This window comes from Chenopodium quinoa, unplaced genomic scaffold (assembly GCF_001683475.1).
Source record: "Chenopodium quinoa cultivar QQ74 unplaced genomic scaffold, ASM168347v1, whole genome shotgun sequence".
In the NCBI taxonomy this organism is placed as follows: domain Eukaryota; kingdom Viridiplantae; phylum Streptophyta; class Magnoliopsida; order Caryophyllales; family Amaranthaceae; genus Chenopodium; species Chenopodium quinoa.
This window is the reverse complement of record NW_018745410.1, coordinates 1,679,562-1,699,966: the sequence shown is the minus strand read 5'-3', so window position 1 is coordinate 1,699,966 and position 20,405 is coordinate 1,679,562. Positions and strand designations below refer to the sequence as shown.

The following is a 20,405-nucleotide window of genomic DNA, read 5'->3' as shown; positions in this document are numbered from 1 at the left end:
CCACCACCACAACGAACCACCACACTGGAGCTGAGGGAGGAGAGAGAGCCGTGAGAGAGAGGAGTATGAGAGGGGTTGGTCTCGTGTTTGCTAATAAAGGTTTGATTTCACACAGCAAACCCTAGGCACCTAGTCTATTTATAATCACATTATAGCTAGACTAGGGTAAGGAAGTCCAAAACCCTTCAATCCACTCCATGTGGCCGACCATACTAGGGGATGAGGCCCATTTTGGGCCTCGTCCTCTCGTGCCCGATCTAGACCCTTTGTGTGACCTTATAGGATCCGTCTAATTGGGATTTGGGCTATTTTACTAGCTTAAAGATCGTTAGTACCTCTAGCTATGATAAACGATGATCCAAATGTCCAAACTTAATTATCTCCACAATTTGATCCATTTATATATCTAGTAATTGCACACGACAAATACATAAATCCTTCAATCTCCCACTTGTCTGAGACAAGTGTGCAATATTCAAATTCCTTAAGTCAATATGTGTCGATTTGATAATATGATTGCATCAAATGTCGAGATCATATTAGTCTACAAATCATTTCTTGAAATCTGAGTTAGAATTACAAAACCAAATGATTACTGAGTAATGCATTTGAACGCGGCCACGTATTTTCTTAATTCGATCTCCATCTTCAAGCGGCCATGACACATTTTCTAATTTTATAGGTAGACTCAATCCAATCTTGTGGCAACAAGGCTCCCACTCAACTATTGAAATGACCGGGAAACAGACTTTATAATCTCCAGTTACGGGCAGACGTTTGAGTGTACCACAGTCACAACATCCATTGAATGAAATCAATGTTCCACTCATGTCATAGGAATCCACTAATATATCCGGAAGCTCTATACTTGAGCTTCAAAGTAGGTCTATAGTTTGATCATGCATCATTCATGCATATCCAAGTGATTGACCGAGCATCACTATGCCCCTATAGCCCATGAAACTGCACTATCCAATCAATCTCACATGCTAGTCCATTTATTGAAATCATTTATATCCACTTTAATGATTTTGAACTAGGAACTTAAATAATATATGAATTTTGTTCACCTGTGGGGTTTCATTCACCAGGTCATCAACATGATGAGCCCATCAATTCATAATTATTTTGGACATTTTTATTTAATTTTCAAAACCATAATTAAATAAGAGAAATGAAATTTCTATTTTAAACATAATCCTGCCAATTGATGCATTCCTTATGTAACATGTTTTCTCAAAACATATACAACTTGAATTGCATAACTTGCTTCAATCCAAGTCTTTAATATGACTCTCATATCTCAGTCTATGGAAGGGGTTTAGTGATTTCTCACTCATAATAAAACTTTGCAAATCACAACACATCTTGTTTGTCATTGATCTCATAAATGAGGTGATATCTCATATCTATTTGTTTGGATTTGTGATGTAACCCTGACTCCTTTGTTTTTGCATAGGTATCCTTTTTTGTCACAAGACAATTTGATCCAAACTTCCTCCTTAACTACTCATATTGTAGTTACATGCATATATTATGAATATTGGGTATGCAACAGTGTTCTGCTTTGAACTCTTCAAGCTTACTGTCCTTCATCATCCAGACACAAGTATGCATCTAAATCAACATCTAGAGTCATATTACCTGTCTGGTAAACTTTCATTTGTATAACCTTTGACAACTTATTCACTTTTAACACCATTAGCTAGAAAAATTCCTTTAGTTCTTCTAAAGTACTCAAGGATTTGCTCTTTGCAATTTTTAGTATGCTTGTTCTGAATTTACTTGCAACCTGTTACACATGCACAAGTCATATGTAACATCTTACTTTGTACATATCATGACACATATAATGGACCCTTTTGCAAAAGCATGAGGCACACTATCCATGCAACTCAACTCTATTAGCTTTTGAAAGCACTGAGCTTTACTCAGCGTACTACCATGAAACATGGGAAAACATCCACTCTTAGATTCTTGCTTCATGAAGTTGTCAAGATCCTTATCAACATAAGTCTCTTGATTCATTCCAATCATTCTTCAAGATTCACTTCATGGATCATGATTCCCAATATGTACTCAACATCTCTAAGTATTTCATGTTGAAGCAACTCTCTAACCACTGCTTGACTTACAATCATTGATATGTCTTTTCATATGAATTGTATGGCATCTACATACATGACTAAGAAGACCAATTGCTCCCACTAAACTTCTTGTCTCTACATACATGACTAAGAAGACCAATTGCTCCCACTAAACTTCTTGTCTCTAAAAGATTCCTTATCGTTCTTTGAGGAAATCAAACTGTTTTGATAACCTAATCGAAACGAATGTTCCAACTCCTTGATGCTTACTTCAATCCATAAATGAATTTCTGAAGTTGTATGTCATCTGCATACATGACTAAGAAGACCAATTGTTCACACTAAACTTCTTGTCTCTACAAGATTCCTTATCGTTCTTTGAGGAAATCAAACTGTTTTGATAACCTAATCGAAACAAATGTTCCAACTCCTTGATGCTTACTTCAATCCATAGATGAATTTCTGAAGTTTGCAAAACTTTCTAGGAATTATGGATTTCCAAATTCTTAGGTTGTATCATATACATATCCTCTATCAAGAACATTTCAAGAAGGTGATTTTGATATCCATTGCTGAACTTCGTAATCGAAATCAGCAATCACTAAAAGAATCCAAATAGGCTTACGCATCTAATAGGTTTGACCCTATTTTTAAGAGTTTCATGGACTAGCATATCCTTACAGACATGGAGTCCATACTGGATTTCTTGGCTTTAGGTCATTTCCTAAGTTGGAACTTATCCAAAGCTTGCTTGTAGGGCATGGATTCCAACCATTCCCATAGGAAAATTTTAGAATCCACCTTTTTCTCAGAATTTCAAAAAACTGTTTGTTTTTATCCCAAGTAATCTACAATAGGTATGAACAACAATAGAATTATTCATTTCAACTCTTTAAAGCCTTTCATTCAAGTAGGACGATAGAAGTCTCGCTAGTAGAATTAGCTTGCATCGACACATGGTTTATCAAATTAGCTGATTTCATATGCCTTCGTCTCTGATGTGGTGTTATTCACTTCCTTTTTTGCTCATCTCGAATCTCATTGAGATCTAAATTTAATCCCACTTGGCTTTGTAGGAAGAGATTTCTTTCTATAAAGACACCATCACGAGTAATAAACACTTTGTTTTCTTCGCGATTGTAGGAATAATACCTTTTAGTTTCCATGAGAAAACCCATGAAGAACTATTTGTTTGATTTAGGGTCTATACACTAGTAGAAAAATTGCATTTGGCACCCCCCATATGGCACGGTTCAGCCCAAACCGGTGCCAAAAATCGGCCCAAAATTGGGCGGGTTTTTAAAAAAAGGGAAAAGGCACCGGTTTGGCCTGAACCGGTGCCTAAAAGTAAAAAGGCACCGGTTTGAACCGGTGCCAATTGAACCGGACCCAATTCAAAAAAAAAAAACGCGGACTACATACCTCTTCTCCTACCTCTCTTTCTCTTTCTCTTTCATTCCTTCTTCAATCCTTACTGTTTCATTGGAGCTGGGTTTCGACCTTCAATCCTTCCTCTCTCTCCCTCCACCATAGCTGTCACCTTCACCGGCGGCCACCAGGGGTTTCGAAAACCGGTCGCGCGCCTTCAATCCTTCCTCTCTCTGTTTTCCCTTCCTTTCTCTTTCGAAAATAAATCACCTATTCGAAAATTCCTTCCACCGCCCTGAGGTTGCTCCACCACCTAGCCGCGCCACCCCCCTGAGGCTCCTCCACCACCGAGCCGCGCCTTCAGCCTGAGTGTCCTCCTCCATTTTCCGTGAGTGCCAGCTAGCTGATGCCCTAATTTTCTCCTCCACCACCTAGTTGCGCCACCCCCCTGAGGCTCCTCCACCACCGAGCCGCGCCACCGGCCTGAGGGTCACCACCGAGTCTCCTCCTTGCTGCTGCCCTAATTGTCTCAAGGTTTATTTTTAATTTTATGTAATTTTAACTTCTCAGGTTTCATAAATCACTATATATGCCCTTTGATTTTAGGGTTTAAATTAGGTTATTATGAAATTTAGGATTTCTAATTTTTGATGCAGTGGCTGTTTTGTGATGAGTGACTTAGTTTGCAACTTTAAATCTTCCCAATTATTGTGAAATTGAACCAATTTACTTGGTAATTGAGAAATGTTAAGTGTTAATGTTGTTGTTGTCTCTTATTATGGGTGTGTAATTGTTGGGTTTGTACTTAGTTTTAGTTTCTGATTCAAGTATTTGAGCTAGTGAGAATCTCTTATGCTGTGTCAATGGCAATATTGTTGACAGCCCAATTTTATTGAACTTAGTCAAAAAGTTCAGGTATTGATCAATATTGTGTGTGTATATATATATATATATGTCTTCATTTTCCTGTTTGTTTTTCTCTTATTAGTTGGTTTTCCTTTATTCTTGGAAGCAGGATTCCTTTCCAAGTCACTTCCAAGTCATTTATCAGAAATAATATTCTTTTCGTTTGGGCAAATACTTGTATGAAGGCTATTTGAATATTTGATATACTCTGAATTACTCATTGTGTTTAGGTGATCTCACTTTTTCTGGCTCTTATTCGTGGGTTGCTCTGTTTAGTGATCTGTGTGAGTTTCTACAAAATAGAGCTTGATATTGTTTTATGAGAGTTTTTTGAACTTCCTGTGCATCATGGGTACCTTGTCCGGAAGCCTTCAACGACCTCTATTCACAGCTGCTGCTGTTGCCGTGGCATCTGTTTCAACTGATCTTCCGAACAAGTTAACGGATACCAAACAATCTGATCCTTCTGTTGCCTCAGAAACATTGGCTTCATCATCATATTCATCACCCCATGACTCAGCTTACAGTTCAGGATTGTCATGGGTGTCTAACATTTCAGTTTCCAAGCTTGCAAGGTTGTCGTTTGTGACCAGAATCCGGGTGCCAGTGCCTAATATAAACTATCATCCAATACCAAATTCAAGCTGCAGTTTTGCTGGAAATTCAGTGGGTTCATCTCCCATTTTGGTTAACCTTTACCAGTCTGCTGAGTTAGCCAAGGCCTCGAAACCCAAAACATATTCTTATCCTAGTCCAAGCGTGCCATCCTCAGACTTATACAGGTGGCATTTGCCTGAGCCTAGTACTGTTGATGTTGCTGGAAAGTCAGATTGCTCTTCTGCAAAATCTAGGACAGTGGTGGTTTTGCTGGGATGGTTGGGAGAAAAGAAGAAGCATTTGAGTAAATATGCAGAATGGTATACTTCAAAAGGCTTTCATGTAATCACCTTCACTTTTCCAATGTCTGAGGTTCTCAGCTACCAGGTTGTTGGGAAAGTTGAGCAGGATGTTGAGTTGCTTGTAAACCATCTTGCTGACTGGCTAGAAGAGGAGCATGGCAAGAACCTTGTTTTCCACACCTTCAGTAACACGGGTTGGTTAACGTAAGTCACCATCTCATTTTCTTGCTTACCTCGTTTATATTCTCAATTTGCTTGTTATTTTGCTAATTAGATGTTCTTATGTCACCTTAGATACGGAGTTGCTCTGGAGAAGTTTCATAAGCAGGACCCTTCTTTAATAGGGAGAATTAAAGGTTGTATCGTGGATTCAGCTCCAGTTGCATCCCCAGATCCTCAGGTAATTATGCTAAAAATTTCTCTTTTTACATGTATGTATGGAAATCAAAATGTATATTTTTAGTTGCTTGGTGAGGGGAATTACTTATTTATATTCTACTTTGAATGTCAATGGCAATTTATCAGCCTTTAGGATTATCGTGAGCCATTTTGTCACTCTACTTGTATGAGGATGTTTCTTCATGCCTTGAGCTCTTGGTTATTGAGCTGATTTCTCACTAGGTGCATCAAGATGATGTAGTAGATGTAAGCTTCATAGGATCCATTTCCTTAGCCCTAGTTATGCTTTCTGCATGGAAGAGTGAATTCTTTTGTTACTTATGTTGTCCCTCTTTTTTTCTGCCATGCAGTATTTGGAATTGTTGCTTGTAATTCTATCTGTATGTTTTTCGGCATTTATCTTATCAATTACTCTGTATCCTTAAGATGGAAGATTCAGGTCTAAACGTGATGCAAGGAAAGGAGGTATGACAACTGCAAATTTGCGGTCTTTTAATTTACTTGCTGATTTCTAGCTTTATGCTTGCCTTGCTACTTTTCCCTGTTATTCTTGGAACAATTTCTACAAATCCTTTGTAATTTTCTAGTAATCCTTTCATAAACTCATGCTGAATATTGAACCATATATTTACTATCACTAAATGGTGTTTCATGTATTCATGCAAGTGGAAAGAAGGGAAAAGGACGAGGAGGCGGACGAGGAGGTGGAGGAGGTGTTTCATTTAATAAGAAATGTAGGAAATGGGCAAAGTAAGGTCATATAGGCCATATTCGGGCCATTTTGAGTAAAAAGCGTCATAAACCTTAATAAAATGCTCTCCTATACAATTTTAGGGCTTACACACATACAACTACCCAACATTGACATGTTATGAGAAAGAAATAGTTCATTTGATAAGTAATGTAGAAAATGGGCTACATAGAAGTCATATAAGCCCTATTTGGGCCATGTTGAGTAAAATGCGTTGTTAAACTTCTAGAAATGCTATATTGATGTGATTTCTAGCCTTAGACACCTAATATTATCCAACAATGACATTTTATGAGAAACAAAAAGGCTATTTCACAAGAAAGGTAGAAAATGGGCTGAATAGAAGTCATATGGGTCATATTAGGGCCATTTTGTGTTAATATGCTCTTTTGATGTGATTTCTTTCTTTATACACCTATAACTAGATAATATTGACGTTTTATGAGATAAATAAAGTTCATTTAATAAGAAATGTAGGAAATGGGCAAAGTAAGGTCATATAGGCCATATTTGGGCCATTTTGGGTAAAAACCGTCATAAACCTTAACAAAATGCTCTCCTATACAATTTTAGGGCTTACACACATACAACTATCCAATATTGACATGTTATGAGAAAGAAATAGTTCATTTGATAAGTAATGTAGTAAATGGGCTATATAGAAGTCGTATAGGTAATATTTGATAAAATACATATTTTTTTCCTAATTAATTATTTTTAAAATAATGTTTTTGTATTTCAAGTTTTGCAAGGTCCAAAAGGATGGTCCGTTGAAAATCAAGGAGCTTAATGAAGTTCGTGACATGTTGGCGTCTTTCATCACCTTCAACATGTAAATGGCATGCATTGTAATTGTAAATTATAATTTATGTTAACTTTTGAACTATATATAACTTATTATTCATTATATATGTGTACTTACTATTATTTGTATATGTAAGCAACTGTTTTTTTTTTTGTATTGCGTTTGAGAATATTTATATTTATATATATATATATATATATATATATATATATATATATATAATTGAATTCTTGTATCTAATATTATTTTTGTATATAATAATTAATAATAATATTATTAGTTATTATAATAATAAAATTATTAATTATTATATTTAATATAATTGCTGGAATTACAGGTTATTATTATTGCAGGTTTTTTTTTAAAAAATATTATTGCACGATTGAAAAAAAAAACGAAAAAAAAAAAAATTATACAGAAGGCACCGGTTAGGCAGGAACCGGTGCCTAAACTATCCACCACCCAAAAAAAAATGGCGGGAGAGTAGTTTTAGGCACCGGTTAACCGGTGCCTATTTCACCCTATGGCACCGGTTAACCGGTGCCTATTAAACCCTATGGCACTGGTTTTGAACCGGTGCCAAATAGCAGGTTTTTGGCACCCCTCAAATAGGCAGCGGTTCAAATCGGTGCCTTAGACCGGGTTTGAACCGCTGCCTAATGCCTTTTTTCTACTAGTGATATGTCATCTTCGTAAACATTTTACATTGATTTCATAACCCTTAATCTTGTTTAGAAAAGATAACTTTTGGAACATTTTTAAATCATAACTCTTATGACATCTTTTCTACTGTTTTGGTTAAGTTTTCTATTTAGTATATTCGCAATTGTTGTTGTAATGCATATCCTCAAAACGATATTTGTAAATCATTAAAGCTAATCTAGGATCGAACCATGGCAAGCAAAGTTTGATTCCTTCTTCATAAACATACATTTTAATTGTATTGTTTCTGGATTGTGAATTAATTCAACAATTCCCTTTTAGATGATCATTGATTTTGAGTTAAATATTTATCACAACAATCATATTGTAGTGCTAATTTGTTTATCTCAAACTGATTTCATTTTGGAATTCTTGAACATTTCAATGATTCCAAGATTTACTTCATTAAGTAATTATCAATATAGTTACTTCAATCGTTAGTAAAAGCAATGAAATAGTTAAATCTCTTTGCTAATTCTTGAACTTATGGTCCACACACATCATATGTACGGGTCCCAAAAGGTTAGTTCTTTTACCCTTTCAACTAAAAGGCAACTTGGTCATCTTACCTTATCAAGCATGACTTCAAATTCTTAAGTGATTCATAATCAATTTAGAATAAGAGTCCATCCAATGTAACTTTGGATGTGCAAATTGGTTAAGTGATCAAATCTTACTTTGTTTTAAGTAAGTTTATTTTAAATCATCTAAAGTGCTTTTGTGATCTACTTATATCAAAGTCATAAAACAACATTAACTCATATGTAGCAAAATGAAAACAATTTATTACCTTGGTCATGGATCAACACTTGTCCAAGCCAAGTAAAACAAAATCAGTATTCTAACTAACACTGAAAATTATCTCATCAAAAATGGAAATTGTTCTAAAATCATGATAAACTGATCATATAACAAAACTATGAAGCTATTTCTTGCCACTCAAACACTTATAGTGCACCTTAGCTTCAAGCTCCATTTCCATGCTAGCCTCACTTGTTTGCAATTCCTGCGAAACATTCATAATGTTAAGCACTGCAACTTGGTATCACATACCTAAGTGAAATTTAAAATGTTTATAACATAATACCTGAGGTTGATGCTCCATTCTTCTTGAGTAAGTCAAGGTATTTCTAGAAATTGCGTTTCCAATGCCCCTTCTTCTTGCAGTAAAAGTGTTCACTTTCACTTGCAGCCTAGGGTTTTGGATTTGCCTTAGGCTTCTTAGGAGCCTTGGCAACTTGCTTGTCCTTGCTCTTGGCACTAGCCTTTTTCCCCTTATTCTTGAACCCCTTTCCCTTTTGAATCAGAAGAACTTCCTTCTTAGGTTCCTTAGGAATTTGCTTTTCAGCACTAACCAGCATTGCGTGCAATTGATTCATAGTCTTTGCAGTCGTAGTCATGTTAAAATTCATGATAAACAGGTTAAAACTTTCTGGAAGTGAGTGGAGAATGATATTAGTTTCCATCTCATCACTGTATGGGTGCCCCAATTTCTCCATATTTGAATCAAGCCGATCATTTCGAAAACATGATCATGAACCGTGGCACCCTTCTCCATCCTACAATCCAGAATCTCACGATAGAGCTCATACCTTTCAACTCTAGCTTATTTATTAAACAAAGCTTTGAGTTCTTGCATGACTGTGTGCGCATCCTGATCCTCAAAACGCTTTTGAAGACTAGGTTCCATGATAACAATCATCAAACAAGTGATAGACACATCTCTATCATGAGCTTCCTTGTGCTTCTTTACTTCTGCCACAGTTGCAGTTTCTGGCAGAGGTCCTGGCAATGGGGTGTCAATGTCATCTTCTCTATCTTCAGATTTCAGAACGAGCCTTAGCATTCTTTCCCAAGTGGAAAAGTTTTCTCCTGTCAACCTTTCCTTTTCAAGGAATGGTCGAAGATTGTAAATGTTGTTGTCATTGTGATTACAGTCACCCATCTATATCAAAATAAGACAAAGTTTAATAATTATGTTTAATTCAACATTAAAGTACCATAACGATTAAATTGGTAACTTTAAAGCACTTTATTCAACATTAATTAATCCCAATTGAATTTTAAGTGATTCCAAGATCTTTTATTTGTGTAATATTTGACCGGACCGAGGCTCTAACATCAAGCATTACCTTTTCAAGGTGAGTAAACTCTTTATTGATTACAACTCTTGTAACTCTTGGTTGAATAATTAACCATCACATGCTTAATTATTACCCTATGATTCAAGGTTCTAAACGCTTTAGGTAACCTTGTTGAGCGTAACTAATTATATATGTAGAACGTGATCTACCCCATATTACCTAAAATAACAAGTGACGCTCTGCTGAGGCCGACCCATCACTCACGATTAAAGGATTGTTGGGTATCTAATTGGAAAAGCAATCTCAATATTACTAGGACCTAGATTCATTTAAATATGTTGTGATTATTTAGTGAACTCTAGCGCATCATCAATCAACATAAATAAAATCTAACATGCATAATCTACTAATGGAATAAAACATGAAATAGTATGGCCCCTTAGTCCTAAGAAAACTAGATATGAAAAGCTCCCACTTGAATCATCATGGATCTCCATCCACCTTGCTCCTTTGGGCCTTCACTTCATGGGCTTCTTTGGAATAACACTATTTAAATAACTAGTCTATTTACTTTAAATAAAAGTTACAAAAATACTTAACGGTACGGTACACATACCGTATTTAGATTACAAAAATACATCACGGTGCGCATATCGTATTTTAGAATCTATGGGACATACTAGTCTATATATACAGCAACATAATATCAAATATTATAAAATGTCATATAATAAATCACTCAACATGCTTGTCTAAACTACAACATCAAATGTTCGTAATTAAGGCAACGCAATTCCTAAAATATCTAATATTTTAAATCATAATTAGATAATATCATATATTATTTATGACCAATCATAAAACATCATATATTTTAGTTTAGGCATGAGATAGAATCAAATATTATTTTAATCTAGAAAGATAAATCATATTTAATCTTCCATGATTATCCTAATAACTTTAGGAGATTCAATCGTAATTACTAGCCGATCAAATAATTTTAAAATCAATTATATCCTAATCTAATTATGGGATAACGTACCACATTATTTAGATAAATTATTATCCATTTGGAATATGCTCAGAATATCCTAATCAATCTTATCCAAAATTAACCACTTTAACTATGGATAATTACCAATTTAACAACTTTAAATATGGATAATATCAAACATAACAACTTTTGAATATTTGATTTTATCCTAAAACAAAAGATTTTATCCAAAATAAAACCGATTTTATCCCAAAATAATTTTGTAATTATCTTGAAATATTTTTCAAAAAACATTTTTTAAAAAAAAAAAAAAACCTTACTGCACAGCTGCTGGCCACCGTGGTTGGCCAGCTGGAGCTAGCCACTGCCGCAAGGCAGCAACACTCGTAGCATTGGCAGCCACGGCAGTAGCGTGCACCGCTTACACAGCTGCTGCCCCAGCCACCTTGGACCGTCGCCCTCCCCTTCCCCTCCCTCTTGGACCACCATTTGGTCGGCAACCGCCGTGGCTGCGCCACCCAGCCGCAAAACTTATTTTTTTTGGTTTTTAATTTAATTAAAATAACTTTTATCAAAATTAAATCAAATCAGTCCAAAATTAAAATTAAATCAAAATTCAACTTTAATTTAGGTTTCATCATAAAATTAAATCGATGATCACACACAAAACATTTTTGAGCATAAATCAATCCGATTAAAATTATGAAACATAAAACAATTCGAATTAAATCAAAATCAAGCACAAAAATCATATTTTAGGCCTAGGATTTTCGAAATAATTTGAAAATTAGGGTTAGGGTTTTTCGAAAAAATCGAAACTAGGGTTCTAGGGTTTGAAATTTTTTGAAAATTCTAGGGCTTAATTCGGTCCTCTTCATGGCTATTTTGAGCATAATTAAATCACATTTAATTAATTCCAAAATTTTAATCACATTAAATATAACAATTGAACCATAATTAAATTAATTTCTCCCTCTTAATTGATTATAAAATTAACATGGACTTCATGCAAGAGGCTAACTGATACCACTGTAGGAGTTTATAGGTACTACACAGCGGAAAACCATGAATCACATTCAATCAAGTACCTAATCCCAAGGATCACATGCATAACACACAAGATACATAATGTAGGCGTCGTTTGAAGTGCGCCTACGTTAAAATCATGTGGTGAATATGCTTGGCACTCATAGGAAGTGGGAATTGACGTATGCGATTAGGGACAAATAAAGTAGGGAGTCGCCAACAAGTTTTTAAGGAACTTGTAAACCGTTCACGGATCATAAAAGGCAACCACGATAAAGGGATAACGATAGGCAACAACGATTGATCCGTGAAGGTTACACCCCATTCATAATCCATGAGATTTCTAACTCCATATGGTTCGGAACCACGAAAGGAGGATCGGGGATGATGGTACGAAGTGATTTATGGAGTCACATTCGCCCGTATTGGCCTCTACTCGATTCTTATAGTGAAAAGTGATTCCAGCGATCTCAAAGGCATATAAATAAAATATTCAATTTGCTCCAATCTATTATTAAGCTAAATTGGTTGAATATTAATGCAACATATAATTCTAAAATATTTGTGATCACTTAAATTAAACAACAAGATTAAAAAGGAACCTAAACCGGTTGTCCAAATTATCTTATTAGGCGTGGTTTTCAATTACATATTCCCTTTAAACATGCAATATGGTGATCAATAAAAAATATAATAGAATAAACATTAATATTGGAAGCAATTTAACAATAATAGTGTTAGAAAAATCAAATAATAATAATAACAACCCTAATCATGATACTAGCAATATTAAAAATAAAATAAGAGTAATTAAATTAATTAATTACTCACATTCTGCGCGTTCCTTTAAATTGCTACCTCGTGAATAAACTGTTAGTAACTTCAATAAAAATATAAATCAAATGAAAATTAAATTAAAGTAGATTTGATTTGGTCTAAACCCTCAGTCAATTATACCTTTCACGCCTTAGTTTAAGTATAGAACTTTGGGTATTGTATGAACTCCTTGGAGTGCTTAATTAGGGAAAGTATTTTGAGAAAATAGGATGGCTAGTATTTAGGCTAAAGAGGGAGAAGAGAATTATTTTATGATCAAGCTTGTTGATAATTAAAAAAGGGGAGATATGACCTCTATTTATAGGAAAAAAGAAGGTCGAAGAATCAAGAAAAGATAAGAATTCGAATCGGATAAAACTCTTGCGATAGACAGCAGTTTTTGCGGTTTTTGTTTTTATCATATCTTTTGATCCAGAAATCGAAATAAGATGAATAAGATATAGTTGGAAAGTTATTGAATTCTAATTTCTAATCCAGTTTAAATAAGATTAAAATATTCTATAGAATAAAAGATATGGCTGAAATAGTGAGACGGTGTCAGTTTTGGGTAGAGTTTGACATTTTATTCATATCTTTTCCGTTATAGCTCGGAATTGATATTATAATATATCATTGGAAAGATAATTTCAAGGGCTATCCAACCATATAAAATTAAGATAAAAAAATATGAGGCACGAAATTCATATCTGTCTATCTTTGAACGTCTTTCAATTCGGATAGAAATAGGATTTTCAAAAAGAAAAGTTTTATTCAATTTCAAATTCTTTAATCTTATCTTTTCAAAAAGAATAATTAAGATCTTTTAGAAACTTATATAAGTTTCTAATTAATCCTAATTGGTTTAGGAATGGGATTAAATAATTTGGACACTCCACATGATCATTGGGTCGTAGGTAAGGTGGGCTTAGGTTCGGTTTGGGCTCGATTTAATATTTTGGCCATAACTTATTCGTTATAACTCGGATTTGGGCTTATAATATATAGTTGGAAAGCTCTTTTAAATCCCCATCCAAATATTTAATCATTGGACCCAAATAATGGACCAAAATAAACTGGATTAAACATTTTTATAAAAAGGACACGAAATGAATGATTTTAAAGGACACGAAATGAATTATTTTGGGTTTAAAGGCACAAAAAGAGGAAAATAAGTTATGGTTTGGGGAAATGGGCTAGGAATTGGGTTGGTTTATGAAACGAAAATATGGATTTGAATATGGATTTAAGCACTCCAAAGATTAAATACTAAACCCGACCAATAATGGCGGTGAAAGGTTGTTCATCATCGAGTTTGGTTTTGGGGAGACATTTTTAGGTGTCTACACATAATCATACCTTTGAAGCGTGAATTCCATGTAGCAATTCGACAGGAAAACCAGGGAGAGAATAGAGCCCCAAGCGTTGCTCCGCTACTTAGTCCACGAGCTTCGAACGAGCCGTCCATCAATACTAGATTGGTCGAGTGATTAAGGAAAACCGCGATCACCACCATTAATGGACTAGCCGACCACCACGAACCACCACACTGGCGCCAAGGGAGGAGAGAGTGCCGTGAGAGTGAGGAGTATGAGAGGGGTTGGTCTCGCGTTTGCTAATTAGGGTTTGACCTCACTGATCAGTTAATTGCATACCGCAAACCCTAGGCACCTAGTCTATTTATAATCACATTATAACTAGACCAGGGTTAGGAAGTCCAAAACCCTTCAATCCACTCCATGTGGCCGACCATACTAGGGGATGAGGCCCATCTTAGGCCTCGTCCTCTCGTGCCCGATCTAGACCCTTTGTGTGTCCTTATAGGATCCGTCCAATTGGGCTTTGGGCTATTTTACTAGCCTAAATATCGTTAGTACCTCTAGCTATGATAAAACGACGATCCAAATGTCCGAACTTAATTATCTCCATAATTTGATCCATATATATATATATATATATATATATATATATATATATATATATATATATATATATATATATATATATATATATATATATATATATATATATATATATATATATATATTAATTGCACACGACGAAGATATAAATCCTTCATGTAATGTTGAAGAATAGTTATGTTTTGCTTGAAAAATATTTGTTGGAGAGTTTCATTGGTGGATTGAAGCCCGAAATTAGGGCTTTTGTCAGAGCTTTTAAACCTCAATATATTACAACTGCTATTGAGTATACTAGGGTTCAAGATGAGTCTATTTCTGCTAATTACACATAAAACTCTTAAAACCCATACCCCTTACCATAAACCTACCTATCCCACTCCTCTCACCATTACTCAAAAACCTCATTTGTTGCCAACCCCACAAATGAAGCCAAACACATTCCCTAAACACAATAAACCCTCTAAATATGTTCTTGGAGTAGTGAGGGCTGAGAAAATAGCAAAAGGGCTTTGTTATTACTGTGATGCTCCTTATGATAGGAATCACACTAGCCAATTCGGCTATTTACAATTGAAATACCTGGTTTAGATGAAGTTGATTCTGCTCTGGTGAAATTGGAGGAGCAGGATAAAGTTGAGGATTTAGACCCTCAAATTTCATTAAGTGCCCTAACATGAAGCCAAAATTATCACACAATGAGGGTTAGAGCTTTAGTTAATGGCACCACTTTGCACACCTTAATTGATTTTGGAAGTACACATAATTTTCTTGATATTCACTTGGCTCAAACATTGGGTTGTAAGAGTGAGAGCATTATGGGGCTGTCTGTCATGGTAGCTGATGGAAATAACATGGTATGCTGTATAAAAACTTCACACGGGCCCTTGGAGACACCAGTACACTACTGATGTCATGCTCATACCCTTAGGGAGCTGTGATATGGTACTAGGCATTCAATGGATGAGTACTTTAGGCTCTAACTCTTAGAACTTCAAGCAACTAACTATGAAATTCAGGTTGCATAATGATGAAGTGTTGTTTAAGGGCATGCCAACTCAGAATCTAAAGGTGTTATAGGATTCTCCTTCCCTCAAGCTCTTGTCCTGTGCTTCTCAAATCTGTTTTCTGCAAGTGACTGAGAGCTCAGTCACCTAGACACCATCTAGCCCAGTTGTTTCATATAACTTTCTGATGAAGGAAGGGATTATGATGAACTGGGGGCTTTAAAATCCAAAGGTGCAAGGGTGTTTCAAGAACATAATGAACCTCCACCTAGTAGGGGAATTTATGACCATAGAACTGAGCTGGAATCTGGTAAGGGTGCTGTAAACATTAGACTTTTTAAGTATCCTCTCAATCAGAAAGATATCATTGAGCAGTTAGTTCAGTAAACGTTGGAGATAGGAATAATTCAACCAAGTTCTAGCCCCTTTGCTTCCTATTGTGTTGGTAGGGAAGAAAGATGGGAGTTGGAGACATTATATTGATTACAGGGAACTTAATAAAAGAATAATGAAGAATAAGTTCCCTATTCCTGTCTTGGATTAGCAATTGATGAGTTAGCTGGGTCTATAGTCTTTAGTACATTGGACCTCAGAGCTGGGTATCATCAACAAAGGATTCACCCAAATGATTTTTTTTAAGACTGCATTTAAAACTCATGAGGGCCACTATGAATTCTTAGTTATGCCACTTGGTCTCACTAATTCTCCTTCCTCTTTTCAAAGTTGGATGAATGTTGTTTTTAAGCCTTTACTGAGGAAATGCATGTGTCCTGGTTTTCTTTGATGCTCATTTACAGCAAAAGCCTTGAAGAACATTACCAACACTTGGAGCAAGTCTTTACTTTAATGAATGGACACTCTTTCTATGCAAAACTAAGCAAGTATGCTTTTGCAACAAAGAGGGTGGAATACTTGGGACACTTTATCTCTGAAAAGGGAGTAGAAACTGATCCAAGTAAAATTGATGCAATCAGTTCTTGGCCGTGTCCCAAATCTGTCAAGGAACTTTGGAGTTTTTTGGGGTTACAAGAAATTTGTGAGAGTTTATGATACTCTGAGCAAGCCACTCACTGATTTCCTTAAAAAAGGTCCCTTTGAAAGGCATGATCAGGCTCAAAATGCTTTTGAACATTTAAAGACTATTTTGATCGATGTTCCAGTTTTGGCATTGCCTGACTTTTCTAAACAGTTTGTGGTGGAAACTGATGCTTCCAAGACTTGTATAGGTGTAGTTTTGATGCAAGAAGGTCATCCCTTGGCTTTCATTAGCAGAGCTCTTGGTAAAAAATGGCATAAACTTTCAGCCTATGAGAAAGAACTTTTGGCCATGGTTTTTGCTGTACAAAAGTGGGAACAATACTTGATAGGTGCCCCTTTTATTGTCAAAATTGATCAAAAGAGCCTGAAATGGCTATTGTAGCAAAATATTTCAACCCCATTTCAGCAATTCTGGCTTTCAAAACTCATGGGTTTTAATTATGAGATTCAGTTAAAGCTGGCAAGGACAATTCTACAGCTAATGCTTTGTCCAGAGTTCCTGGATTTGAAATTTTAATTATGGAAATTTCAGTAATTGACTCTGATTTGAGTCATATTATTAGAGCTAACTATGATAAGGATGATAACAACAAATCCTTATTTTAGAAACTTAACCAAGGTGATGTTGTGGCTGGTTTTAACTTGGTGGATGGTCTGATTAGAAGACATAGAATGATTGTTATTGGACTTGATATTGTTCTTAAGGGTAAGTTGATCTCTTGACATCATGCTTCTATGGAAGCATGACACTCTGGTAGAGATAAGACAATCAAAAGAATGCAAGGCCTGTTCTATTGGAGGGGGATGGCTAAAGACATTGGTTAGTTTGTCAGAAAGTGTGTGGTGTGGGTCAAGCTTTTAATTATGAAACTGCAGCTAAACCTGGTGCTCTACAACCCTTACCTATTCCTGAAAACATCTAGACTAACATATCTAGGATTTCATCATCACTGGGTTGCCTATGTCTATGAGAATGAATGTCATCTTTGTTGTAGTTAATAGACTGAGCAAATATGCTCATTTCATGGCACTGAGACACTCTTTCTCTGTAGTAGAGGTAGCTTAGGCTTATCTAGACTATGTTTTTAAGCTCCATGGTTGGCCTAGAAGCATTGTGAGCCAATTCTGGAAAGGCTTATTTACTCTACAGGGAACATAATTCCTGCTTTCTTGTCTTGAGACTTATTTTAGGTGCATGACTAGTGATAGACCCAAGGATTGGTGTAAGTTTCTACCTATGGCTGAATGGTGGTACAATACTCACTTTCACTCTGCAGCGGGAATGTCTCCCTATGAAGCTGTGTATTGTCAAGCACCTGTACACCTTCCCTATCTGCCTGAAGAGTTAAATAATGCAGTAGTGGATCGTTGTATGCAACAAAGAGAACTGGTATTGAAGATACTCAAGGACTAATGAAGGCACAGAATAGAATAAAAATGCAGGATGATAAAAAAGATCAGAAAGACAAAATTACAGCATTATAAGCAACGTTCTGTCTCTTACAGGAGAAATGATGTGTCTATTTTATATAGTATTTTACCCCCGTCCCTTGGTCATAATTAGTAGTGTTTTTGGCTCTTTAGAGCCACTTTTATTACTAATTAGTGCTTTCTAGTGTTTTCGTAGATTTGGTTGACTTTTGTAGGGATTTATGCTTTTAGAGTATTTTCCCGAGATATTTTGGAGCAATCACGAACATTGGAGAAGCACGACCAGATTTTATAGCCCAGGGCCGGTTAGAGCCATCGAACCGGTGATTAAGGGCTCGGTATAGGTGATATCGAGGCATTTGGACCGAGTATTCAAGATCGGAAGAGGAAACCCAGATTGGCTCGAAGAATTGGAGCCCAATCATAGTCCAAATAGTGGCCCAAGTGAGCCGCCCGGCCAAAGAGGCTGGCGCCCGGCCGGGCGGGAGGAGCTAAGGCTGGCGCCCGGTGACGCGCCCGGCCGGGCACGAGATTAGTATTAGGGATAAAAAGGCGCGCCCGATCGGGCGGTGCCTCGCCCGATCGGGCGCGTGTATTTATTAGTTGACGATTAGCGTCGTTTTAGTTTGTTTTAGTTTAGGATTTGTACGGAGTATAAATACTCCTCCGTAGTACGATTTTAGGACATCTTTCCTCTCTCTCTTTTTACTCTTTCTTTACTATCTTAATTGTTCTCTTAGATTTCTTTCTCTTAAACCTTTGTTCTTAATCTACCCTTAATTCCAGATTTACTTTGGTAACGATTTCTCTTCTCTTAATCTTAGTTGTTTATTTTATTCCTTTCATCATGACTTATTTTATTGCTTTGATTAGTTTAGTTTTTAATATGTGTGAGTAGTTTTAATTCTAGGGTTTAAGGGGATCCATAAATAATATGAAGGGGTAATTTGTTGTTGTTGATTGTCAATGCTAGATTAATTTCCCATTGATTGATTTAATGCTCTGTGACTAGATTAGGCCTATCTTTTATGCATGAGTTTGACAACATTGATTCGAGATTCGAGAGATGAAAGTTGATGTTTAGGTCTAGTTCAATTTATAAATGGTTAAGTCGAGATCCGAGAGATGAGATTTAATACCAATAAATTAATTGTGTGATTGTAATACGTAGCGAAAGCCCTTTACAATCTGGTTGATTGATGCATTGATGATTGACTATTATTGATTATTGGTATTGCATGATAATTTTTTATTGAATTAAGTTTTACAATTACGGCTTGTAAAAGTATAGCAATATTGAATTGATGAATCGAGCAGATGTTAATTTGATATTAAAGGCTATTTTCAATAAGAACTTAGATCTAGTAAATTGCGAGAGCCTCTTAGATCTATGTTGATTAATAAATTGCGAGAGCCTGTTAATCGTGTTATTTATGCAATGTCAATGATTGATTACTATGTTTTACCCTGGAGTATTATTTATTGGTGAACCTATGCCCTACATCCTTTTATATATTGTTTTCTCCCTATTTTCAATCTTAGTAGTTTAGTTTCTTATTCATTTATAAATATTGGTTACTTCATAATCTAGATTATTTTAGTTAATTAGGAATAGAAAGACTTGTTTCCCTGTAGAGATCGACCCTACTTCCCTATCGGCTTTAGTTAGAGGATTTAGGAATTATTTTTGATTAGGGAATACGACTTTACCCTGTCAAGCAACAACAAGCTGGAAGCCAAGTATTTTGGCCCTTTCAAATTCATTACAGTCATTGGAAAAGTAGCTTATAGGCTACATCTAGATACCTAGTTCTGCAAAGATACACAATGTTTTTCATATTTCTGGGTTAAAACCATTGGTGGGAGTAAACTTGCACCGAAATCAAATTTAATTAGAGATTGGTTTTTGTGCCTATAATATGACCTATTATTGCTCCAGGCATTAAGAGAAGGATCATAGGTGCTTTACTCAACAATAGCCTCAAGCAATCTTGATTTTTCAACTCGTGTTACACAGAAATTCACATTTTAATCGCGAATTTAGACAGAAATGAATTATTATTACTATTTTTCACTATTTTATTGACTAGAATTGAAGGTCCTTTATATCATGCTATCAATAAAGTTGTACGTTATTCCGTAGTATCTTGAACCTATGAGGTTTGCTGTTACTAGA

The 20,405-nt window shown here is 35.6% G+C and overlaps 1 protein-coding gene across 1 annotated transcript; it reads left to right on the top strand.

Annotated features, from left to right (window-relative positions):
• The first annotated feature begins 4,681 nt into the window (after positions 1 to 4,681).
• On the top strand, positions 4,682 to 6,084 carry LOC110713186. Its single transcript, XM_021891651.1, has 3 exons — positions 4,682 to 5,464; positions 5,555 to 5,660; positions 6,010 to 6,084. Exons 1-3 carry the CDS (start codon positions 4,710 to 4,712, stop codon positions 6,082 to 6,084), a joined length of 936 nt encoding a protein of 311 aa, XP_021747343.1. The 5' UTR covers positions 4,682 to 4,709.
• The last annotated feature ends 14,321 nt before the right edge of the window (positions 6,085 to 20,405 follow it).

Bases quoted from the DNA above. Each gene is read 5' to 3' on its own strand.
- LOC110713186 (XM_021891651.1), top strand. From the start codon at position 4,710: ATGGGTACCTTGTCCGGAAGCCTTCAACGACCTCTATTCACAGCTGCT. The intron at 5,465-5,554 runs GTAAGTCACCAT...ATGTCACCTTAG, and splicing joins AGTAACACGGGTTGGTTAAC to ATACGGAGTTGCTCTGGAGA. The intron at 5,661-6,009 runs GTAATTATGCTA...TCTGCCATGCAG, and splicing joins TTGCATCCCCAGATCCTCAG to TATTTGGAATTGTTGCTTGT.